Source organism: Chenopodium album, chromosome 7 (genome assembly GCF_948465745.1).
Source record: "Chenopodium album chromosome 7, dcCheAlbu1.1, whole genome shotgun sequence".
NCBI classification, from domain to species: domain Eukaryota; kingdom Viridiplantae; phylum Streptophyta; class Magnoliopsida; order Caryophyllales; family Amaranthaceae; genus Chenopodium; species Chenopodium album.
Genome location: NC_137840.1, coordinates 67224891 through 67236595, shown reverse-complemented (window position 1 = coordinate 67236595; position 11705 = coordinate 67224891). Strand labels below are relative to the sequence as shown.

General features: G+C 30.0%; 1 protein-coding gene across 1 annotated transcript; it reads right to left on the bottom strand.

Moving 5' to 3' along the window:
- Positions 1-6249: 6249 nt before the first annotated feature.
- LOC145638145 (putative trehalose-phosphate phosphatase D) lies at positions 6250-8676 on the bottom strand. Its single transcript, XM_081689106.1, has 8 exons — positions 8244-8676; positions 8007-8147; positions 7819-7890; positions 7433-7672; positions 7242-7319; positions 7053-7122; positions 6760-6923; positions 6250-6640 (listed from the first exon to the last, which is right to left on the bottom strand). The coding sequence occupies exons 1-8, from the start codon at positions 8508-8510 to the stop codon at positions 6572-6574; spliced, it is 1101 nt and encodes a 366-aa protein (XP_081545232.1). The 5' UTR covers positions 8511-8676; the 3' UTR covers positions 6250-6571.
- Positions 8677-11705: the final 3029 nt, after the last annotated feature.

Here is an 11705-nt window from a genome sequence, read left to right as displayed (position 1 = left end):
TCCAATTTTTCACTTTTTTCAATTACAATAGCCAATTAATACTAAAATAAGCAAAAACCCCAATTCAATTAAACCTCCAAACCTTAGAAATTAAAATCCCCAAATAATATATACTCATGAACCCTAAAATGAATTATAATTAAAACCCTAATTAGGTTAATTAAACTAGATTAAAACCTTTATACAAATTGGGAGAGTTAATTGGGTGGCAAAAGTGAAAAAAATGAGCTCCGGTAACGTCTTAATTGGACGGAAAATGTTAATGGGTAGTGATACCCAAATATTTTCAAACTTGTGGGTAGTTCTAAACAAATAAAAAAAAATTGGGTAATTGTTCACAAATGACCCTATCTTTAGGGTAGTTCTACACAAAATTTCCTAAATTATATTTACTACTTCATACCAAAATTACCAACCAAAAAACAATCAAATTTAACCGAAACTTTGGCAACCACTGTAATAGGCCATAACCTTTTACTTCCTCTAACCAAAACAAATGAAAAATTAAATTACAAAAAAATCAACTATACGGAAAAAATATATATATATAAAAACTAACAAAGTATTCAACAAATTATCCAAGTACGTAGAAAAATTCTTAATATTAAGCCACCTACAAATTTTCTATGTAAATAACAAAGTATTGCGGATCGATATAAAATTTATCCGAGTTTACTTAAAGAAATAATGAAGAACAACTGAAGATACTTACAAAAATTATCCATGTAAAATTAGTGAGTGGAAGATTTAGATTACAATGAAATCCCGAAAAAGTGATGCAACTTAAATCAGTATATTTATATAATTGATTACTTCTATTCAAACAATATATATAAATATTTTTTGTCAAAAAAATATACTTCGTATATAAATAATTACTTAGCGTATGAAATATTATATTATAACCCATAAAAAAAAAGGAAAGATTAGTACGGCGTACTATATAAAATGAAAAGTGAACTGAAATCAGTATATCTATTCTGTAAAAAAAAAAAAAAAAAAAACATTATAATTATATAATATAATTATTGTATAAACCATTAGATTATAGTCATTATACCCATGAAAAAAGGAAAGGAAAAAGGAAAGATCTATAAAAGTAAAAGACGAAATAAAAAGAAAAACTGACCTGAGAAAAAGTGATGCAAATATATTAGTATATATAGTATATAAATGTATGCAATTGAATAGTATGCAAAACAACAAAAGAGAAGTTTTTAAGTGGTAAGTAAACCGAATAAATAGGCTAATAACCGCTTAAGAGAAGTTATTTTTGTTGAATATACCGCCTAAAGGAAGTTATGGGTTTTTTTAATTTTTTTTTTTAATTTTTTTATAAGATGTAATTATGCAAAAAGAAAAGGGCATTTTGGGAAAAGTCAAATATATCAACCAAAATGGTCTTTCTCTTTATATAGTACTATAGATGATTTCATCATGATCGATAAAACTTTTCTCATCTATTCGTGGATGTAGCTGACACATTGCTAGTGAAACAAGTTAAATCTATGTGTTTTGTTGTTTTTAATAACATTTTCGTATCTATTAGAACAAGTAGTTGCCCAATTAAGTTTCACATACGACAATGTAGGGGAAAATAATCAAAGGTTTTGGTGCTAAATGAGATGCTCGTCTAAATGTAGAGTATCCAACACATGTAGTTGAATGATCTAAAATAAAAGGTAGAATAATATGTCCATACGTACACGTACACACCCTAGTCTAAAATCCGACACAGATACTTAACGAGAAGGGTATATTAAGTAAGAAGAGAAATAAAAGGGAGTTGGTATATTAGGTTTAATAAGACTTAATGACAAGGTTTAGGCTAGGACAAGTGTACTATTTCCTCCAATAATTGGGGGTAAAGAGTAGCATTGTTTAATTATATATAAGTAATAAGAGCACCAATGATGGGAGATATAAGGCCTAAGTGGAGCTCTTTCTTTACACGCCTGAATGAAAAGAGGCATAGATTTTCATGGCTTGGACATTGGAAGCATTATTTTTGGTGTCCCCATTACTCTACTATTATGTCTTCTTCACATCAAACTCTTATTTCTCTCTCCTCTTTTCTAGTGGAAGCCAACTCCTCTTTCAACCATTTTTTTAAATTTTTCTTCTTAAATTTTCTGTTCATCTCAATGTTTTTTAGTGGATTTCCCTTTCACCACCTACCCTTTTTTCAATAATTATTATATATATAAATCTATTTAATGTTAATTATTATTTAATTAATAAAACTAATATAATTTGTGTAATATCCACTATTATATATCTAGCTAGAGTCTAGACTTGGAAACAACAATTAACAACCTTTGAGGTGGGATCGGTTGAATCTAGGCACCCAATCACAAAGTATACATTTTTGATTGGGAGCAATTGCCTCGTAATGTTCATTTTGTTTCTAACAACTCAAATCTTATAAAATCTTGTCTCCTTTTTACCTCCCTAATATATTCACATATATTCCTTGGATCAATTGCTTCGTTACAAAGTATTAACCATTAGCTTCATATAATTGGCCTTGTGATTAATAATTTTCATGTATCGAGCTAATCCATTTTTTTCTCACTAACAATGCTAATCCACGTTACTCGAACAATGTATTTTACTTCGGTTACTCATGTCTATACCTCGACATGCAATCAAACTTATGTATTGACATTTTCATAACACCTATTTCGGCATTCAATTTGGAGTAAAGACATGATAACATGTCATAAATTATTTTAGGTTGTTTTATTTAATAATTGAACACGTCGCACAACATGAGTCCAAGTAACACAGTTATTTTATTGATTATACAGTATTTGAAATTATGGAGAATGGTGCAAGAGAAAGTTCAAGAAAAGAAGCAAAAGCTTTTCTTACTCCTTTGCCTTAAAACCTTGAAGAGATAGCTAAAAATTGTCGTATTAGCCTTTCGAATTATGTGTAATTTTCTTTTGATGTATGTTTTGCTATTGTCACAAAAAAAAAAAAAAAAAAAAAAAAAAAAAAAAAACCTTGAACCACTCAAGCTCTTTTGTTTTTATCTGTTATTGTACCATCATATAGTGATTTGTGTAAAAGACAGTTAAAATGGATATACAGGGATAATGTGATATCTTTTTTTGCTTTCATACATTTGTACTTTGTCCATTATTGGTACTAAAATTTATCAGATGTAATCCAGTAAGATAAATGGAGAAATGAGTTAGTTGGAACTTGACAAATTTCCCTGGAAGGCATAATCAACTTTTTATTTGTCATAATCTATCGTTCTAGATAGCGTTTTTTTAAAAAAATTTATGTATATCACTCGTACAAATCGCAGTACATTGTACATGAACAATGAGTACTTGTATAAGATGTACTAAAACAAAGTCAATCGGGATTAGGTAAGTCACTCTTGAAAAAAAAATACATACATATGTGTACATCCGATGTATCATCTAATTTATATTTCCTTAACTAGTGCTAGTATGTTAGATTGATGTTGATACGTTGTTTGGCAAGCCTATTATACAAATTTATAAATTTATGCATTCTAAAAATAGAATTATGATCTCAATACTTATCCTTGTAATTTGGACTTAGTAGTCAGCAAATTCTATTTATGGAACACCATACTTCCCTTTTAGATGGGATCTTTTCCTGACTGATGAGCTAGGCGCCTACATTTTACTTCATCCTAACAAAAATTCTCTAATGCCTTGATCAATCAAATAAAGTGAAAACGACTAGGTTTCCACTTGAGTGTCAACATTAGAGAAGTGGTAATTGCTCGCGCCCATTGGAAAGATAGGGCGCGAGCAGGTCACTTGCTAATTGTTTTTTTTCCAAGTTGGAGAAGCTCCAAATCTTAGCCGTTATGTAAAACCTTTAATCATTACCTTATAATGGAAAGCTTCTTCCAGAAAAAAAAAAAAAATGAAAATGCTAGCTATTAGAATCATTTGAGGGAAGTGGTAGTGTGCCTTACATGACTAGAAAAGTTTGACAATGATGTTATTTACTTTGGCTCTGACTTACATTCCCTAGAGCCACTTAATGACTTGCTATGCTACTCGAACTCTTCATAACTCATACTCCGTATCAAGTATGATATATGTTAAAGTGTTAAACTCGACTACTTTATGAAAATTTAATTCTCTGTTGTGTGTCAAGTCATGTTTACACCCCAATATTGAGGATCGATCCTACTTACTGGTGTAGTACTCGAGGTAAAATGAAGAGTCTGATTATTGTTGGATTGAAGTTGGATATCTCTGACTCTTTTTCCATTAACTTTTACAACTGTTCAATATGGCTCACATATGTTGCTCAATAAAATGCTTCTAGTGCAAGTACAGCAGACTTACAACACACTACCTCTGATAATACTGTTCTTTACCTTTAATTTAAGCATTAATAATGTAATTAATCAAGTAATTAATAATTAAAAAGTATTAATTTTGTATAGAGTTTAAGTATAGCAGCCAAACTGACATTGTTTTTTTTAGGTAATGGTGGCTAACTGACACAGTGACACTTGTAAATTAATTTTTGATCTTTCTTTCAGTTTCAGGTGGGATGCAATTATTATGATGCTTTGTGGTATAATCTTTTATGTATTAGTTTACTATTATGGCATAATATCTAAACTATACATAAAGATGATACTCTTTATCTTTTTCTAATTATTCTGCAGTTTATTTGCATTTTATCTTAATTAAACAAACAGAATTTGATCCCAGTGTATCAGATTTTACTTGGTTTTTTTATATTAAAGTGTGTAATGGATCAATGGTCTCTGGTAATTGGTACTCTTACACTCTCTTTTTAGATATGGTACCTTTGCTTTCACATTTTAGAGCTTGGAATTTTGATTAGTTTTTGCCGTATAGGTCTTGTTTGTATGCATCGAGTTTATTAATTAAACAGAGATAATGTAAAGTTATCTTGTTGCGAAGCTGACTTTTATGTGATTTGAAGTGACTTGAATTATTATTTACAATACACGTATGAAAGTTTATATATTAGCCTCCGATCTCATACCCAAGTTGTAGGAGGGAATCGTCGGGGAGAAAAAGTTGAGAGGAGGGACTTTAGCATATTTATTTGACTAATGGCAAATTGCTTCTAAAGTTGTATATTCTAATTAAATGGGAAGTTTGGAAATAAATAGTGAATTGAAGATCTTAATATTCGCAATTTACATTACCTAAACAAAGAATCATTATAGAGATGACAAATATCTAAGTATTCTATTTATACTTTTTTTACTTAAAAAATGGCATGATTCAAAAACTAAAGATAAATTTCATAATCCATATGATGTTCGGAATTTTGTGACTTTTCTATAAGACGGATAAAGAGTGTTGTAAAAATTGCACATGGTACGCTTGTTGTATGGACTATATATCCAATTAAGTGCAAGTGGTAACCTTTTTATCAAATTTTCAACAAAGAACATAATTAATTCTATTAGCTTCCTTATAATTTTTCGAGTCAATTGCAATCTCGAGAGACAAACAAAAGAATCAATGATATGTGAAAGATTTATTCACTAGTGGACCATTAAAAAGAAATATTTTTAAATGACCATCTTTATGGTAGTTTTTTTTAGAGCTAATGAAGATATTGGAAGAGTTTAAAATAAGATGTTGGAATTTTCCATTAGAAAAAGTTATATCATACTGTATAAAACGTGTAGTAACTAGTTCACTTCATATGTAGTTTGATTATTAAATAAGGATCAAGGAGCGAAGGGATGGATAGCTCCTACCTCTCGTCTGCCCCTCCTTTTATTGTCAGGGGTTCGATCTTCATCCTCTTCCATCATAAAAAAAAAATGTAATTCAATTAAATAATTTTCACTATTAATTGTCAAGTCAAAATCCAATTCGATTACAAGTAAGTTGTTGACTTGCACGCAGTTCGATATGCAAAATGGAATAAATGAAAGTGGATAGATCAAACTCAGTTTTATAAAAACTTATATTTATAAGCTAGATAAAGAGAAGACGACCTAATTATGATCAATTAATAATGAATTTTGGCAAGTGTTCAATATTTTTTGAATATATTAAGCTCCATATACAAAGAAGAATGGTTTCTTCTCGGATACTCTTGCATATTCCTTGGAATTTGTTATCAGACAACAATCTTCAATAGTTCAATGGTTTTCTTTTACATGTATAATAAACGTACACAGAATGTATAGGATTCGCTAGTTCAATGTTGTGGTTGCTTTATGCTCCAAGAATATATACAATAAACTCATAATTATAAAAGTAGATGTAGATTCCAATTTGCAATATATATTTTCCACTAATATATTCACCATGGAAAATTAATAATTACATAGGTTATCCTGAAACTTACGACCCAACATTTAACTACTTAACAACAAAATCCGAGGGGAGTATTTGATTTTCAAATTCCCCCTTTTTTCCCTCCCTACGTACTAATATTACTTATTACTTGCTTAACTTCTATTCATTCCATTGCGGTAAACAAAAATTAAAAACTAATTACACAATCAACCCCATTAACAAAAATATTACGGGGTTTGAAGTTGATTGTTCTTGTTTAATTATCTTCATCAAGTCCTATAGTAACCGCGTTGAGATATTTGCTTCCATTCCACCATCCGTTGTAGAAAGCACATTACCTAAAAAAAAGTCAAGTTTTTAAAACAATAATTAGTAACTATATATTAAGTACGATTAGTCGGGACAAGTACTAAATTTATGATTAATAATCGAGATTATAATATAGTAAATTAATTACCTCAGAGGGGTCTTGTAGGGTATAAGCAGCAGAAGTTTCCTTAGGAAACTTTGAAACAAGTATACCAAATCCTTGCTTTTTCTTCCTTAGAACTTTAAATGCATCTTCGTCGGTTTTATCATCTCCAATGTAAATTGGTAAAACATCTTTAGAGTTTGCATAACCTGTTAAAAATTAAATAATAAAATAAAGTTAATATAAGATTTTTAAAAAATAAAAATAAAAATTAAAAAATATATATATATATAACAAAGTTAAGGATATATTTATAATATAAGGTAGCAAAAACTTACCAAGTGCCTCCAACAAAAATTCAAGTGCCTTGCCTTTGTCCCATTTAATGGTGGGCTTGATTTCTAGTACCTATAATTTCAGTCAAACAACATAAATATCATGAGAATAGTTTTATTTTATCATATAATAAAAATTTTATATGTAATAAATATTGAAATTTAATATATTATTATGTAGATTCTACATACCTTTCTTCCATAGTTCATTTTCAGCTTAGGATAGTCACTAAGAACTTCTTTCACTAGCTCAGCAAGTTCAGCCCATTTCTGAAAATTTATAGAACAAAGTAACGATTACTATACCGTAACAAAAAAACCCGAAGTGACTCGACTCCAAAAAAAAATATTATTGATACGTTACAAGTTACAACAAAATATACCTTCTCTTCAACGCAGCGAAAATGGACTGATAAACAGAACTTGTTACTTTCAACTTTAGCACCTTCGATAAACTGAGTTTTCACAACTAACTTTTTGTACACTTGATTGATCATTGGTAAAAACTCGCTAGCAGGCTGGCATACGACCGATTTATCGTTGGTACCGTGTGCCGGCCCTTCGATGTCCATACCGTGGCTACCCGCGTAATACAACTCCTTAAGCTTCACAAAGTCGTGAACCTAACGAAAAACAAAAGTACAACAAATAATTATATTTTTGTTCCATAGACCAAGAGAAGAAATATATATTTATATTTACTATATACGATTTGTTGAACTTAATAGTGTATGTTCTAAAAATAGAAAATTATAAGTTTGTAATGTACCTTGTCCTTGCCTCGCCCGCTTACAATAGCAGTAGGAAAGTATCTTGCCACTGCCTTCACCGCGGCTCTCATCTGGTAAAAATTAAACAATTGAATTAATTAGAAAATGAATGTCACAGCCAAGTATTATTTTTAATAGCAATCACGTTTGGTAGGTGGTAATAAATGAGGTAATGGTATAAACAAACCTCGTCAGACATGAATGCGCGATCAGGGTCTTGAACAATGGGTGAAAGAGTACCATCGTAATCAAGAAACATGACAATTTTCTTTCCTTTAGATGCTTTCGTGATCTCGTCGAACATTTCCAATGCTGATGGGTGTGTCACCTGATTATCATACGATTTTAGAATTTTAGATTTCGTAATAATAATAATAGTAATAAGGTAAAATTAATGGTAATCAAATTTGTTTTATGTTATTACCATCCAAGAATCATGTTCAGGAGAAGAAGGGGGAGATTTAGCAGGAGAAGAAGCTCTCATAGAATCAACCCAAGCATTAATCTTAGTTGGACCGCCTTGAGTTTCAAGCTTTTTAACCGGCTTTCGGCGTATAAAACGCCCGGCAGACGAAGCCGGGGGCTTCGGTACAGCCGGGGGAAATAGTGATTGGTTAGACATAGCAGCGATGGCAACAGCCACTTTCATGCTCGATTTTGCATCGGAAACGACTACATTTTGGTTAGTCATTTTCTCTGGTTGTTGTTGTTGTTGTTGCTTCTTCTAATGAAAAACAATAACAAGAAAAGGAAAGAAGAATTTAAGAGAGAGAAGTAGTAAGTAAAAGTAGAGAGAGAAACAGGGGAGAGAAAATCAGGGGAAATGAAATGAAATGAAATGAAATAAGAGAAAGAGTTGGAAGACACAAGTAAAAAGAAAGGGGGGAAGTGGAGTCAATTTATAATTTGTTCGAACCACAAACAGACGAAACTACCTCTTCCTTTCCAGCTCTTTGTATTAGAGTTACTTTCAAAAGCATAAGTATTTCTTTTAATGCTTCATTTTTATGGACCCTACATTCTATGTTCTCTTCTTGCCCCCACCATATTATAACATTTTTTTATGTTTATGTATATTATATCAAAATTGAATGAATGAATGAATGAGTGAATGGATGGAGGATTCCTATTTTCTACTATTTCTATATAATACTTATATGAGTGATACAATCAATAATAAAGGATGTTATTGAGTGACAATTATGTAATAGAGACATCATAATTTGAATAGCTTACATTCATATTGTTTTGAGTTCGGTATTTGAACACCCTAAGGAACTGAAAGTGACAATCAAACGGATTAGTGACAATCAAGATGATAATGATTATGAAAAATACTTGGAAACTTCGGTTTTATGTTTTAATGTATGTTTGATTAGTGATATGTAGCGATATTAAAGTAGAAGAACCTTCCATTTTGATAATATTTTTCCACAAAAGTGATGAATTTTGTATTTAGGTTAAGAAAGACTAGAATTGATTCTCGTAATTTATCATACGTATTCATGGTGCAACAATAAAATAACAAACTACATATTCCAATTCATAAAGCATGTATTTTAAAAGATACTACTAATATATAAAGGAAAGAAAATTACAAGATAAGAGGTGTTATACCATATTCATGGATTTGTATGTGTACTTTGAGGACAAAGTTAGCAACTTCAATTCAACTAACAAATGCCAAAAATCTCAAGAATTGCGGGTACTACTTTAGAAAGAGATGGATAGAGTTTGAAAGTATTAGTGGTACTCACTATGAATGCTACAATGAGTTAGCAAAGAGTAAGTAGTGAGTATTTATAGACGTTGTTGAGAGTTGAGATTAGGTTACTAGGGGATCATACAAAGCATATTGTGGAATCTTAGGATTAAATTATGCTTTAATTTGCTAAACCTATATGAAAAAGTTATTTTAGAGTAATTCTCCAACGTGGTAACTAATTGATTTTTACATTAACAATAATATTATTTGAAAAAAAATATATGAAATGACAAAGAAAGGTAGCAGATTTCACCACAACTTATAGGTAGTTACAGGGTCAATCTCATCTTATTTAAAAAGTAAAGTAATATACTTGTAGGGCCATGTGAGAGAAAGAGAAAAACCTTTTTCATAATCTCTAATTATTTGGACCATTGTTTAAAGTATGTATATATGGTTTCATACATTGATACCAATTTTCTTTTCTTTTCCTCTCTATTAAAAATTTAAATAATACTTGTACATTATGTTGATTATTGCAAGAAAACTTACACAAATTGGGTAGATATGTAATTTATTAAAGTAAATACCAATTTTTTTATTTTTTTTTTTTAAAAAAATGCACATACATGAAGAAAAAATGTGGTCATCTTAATACAATAATACTTAAGAGTTAAGCAATGTATGTAGTAGTTAGTACATAGCATAACAGAAGAATATTTCTCCTCTACTAAATAAAACAAATAACCAACAAAAAAGAAAATATCTTTAATCAACAAGTTCATCCTAACAACTACTGCATTTTTTCGACTTTAGTCATGAAATTGTAATATAATATGTTAACAATCAAGAAATTCCTTAAGTATCAATGGATTTTTTTTTTTTTTTTTTTTTTTGAAATTATACACTAAGGGCTTGTTCTCATTGACTGAACTCAGCTGAACTGAATTGAACTGAACTGAACTGAATTGAGCTGAACTGAACTGGACTGAACTGAACTGAACTGAGCTGAATTGAAATGAATATTTTATAAGAGAAGGAAATTAAGAGCTGAACTGAACTGAACTGAACTGAATTTCAATGTAAGAGAACATACCCTTAATGCTTTATATTCTAATATATGCACCTACACGTATATATGATAGCACCTCTTCTCATATTGGGGAGGTCCACTTTAAAGATGCAGTCCATATTTATATATTAAGTGAAGTGAGGAGTGCCCCTTTCAATTATACAAACATTAGTAGTCTCTTTTTATTATTGTTCCAAATTCGAAAAAAAAAAAGTTTTGAATCTAAGAAATAGGTGTTCTCTTTTTGCATTATAACACTGATTGACGTATAAATTTGTTATAAAATTTAAAATATTAATTGAAAAACTTACTTGTACTTATAAATAGTATTAAAACGTTATGATGTATGTATCTCTCTACTGAATGACTATGGAACACTCAAAATCCCAAATTTTTTTTTTTTGAATAGAAAATCCAAAAAAATAACAAACCATTATTATGTGCATATTTCTCTACATAGTACTATTAGATTTTGTTATAGCTTAGGTAGCAAAGCCCTATTAGATCAAGATATCTTTCATAAATCAAGCTTGTTTATGTATGTTAGAGAAATACTATGTATGTCTAATTTCCAAGTCATTGCTCATTAATTGTACCTCTACTTATTTATGAAAGGTTGTATCCTTGATGAGTGTACATGAGGTGGGCATGTAATACAAATATTAAAATTCATATAAAATCTTAAATTATAGTGCTTTAAATTTTCTTGCTTTTAATTCTTCTGACGCTGAATAGGTGTATGTGAGTCGAGGTACATACTAGAGTGATTAGGAATTTAGGATATTGAATCATCCGACTGTTCACTAATTCACATGAGACAACAAACATATGGCATGTTTTACATACATGAATAGCAATGCCTTAAAATATTTCTAAAATTTTGTGTTTAGCCTCCACCGACGTGTGACAATGCATCGGATTGTTGTATCACCTAGGGGTGAAAGTAATTCGGTTTAAAATCAAACCGAACCACAAAAACCAAATCTAATAAGCAATATGATTTGGTATCTTTGTTAATATGCATGGTGCGGTTTGGTTTCGAAAAATAAAAAAAAAATAAAAAAAATATGGTTTGTGGTTTGGTTTGGGGTATAAATCGGTATAAATCA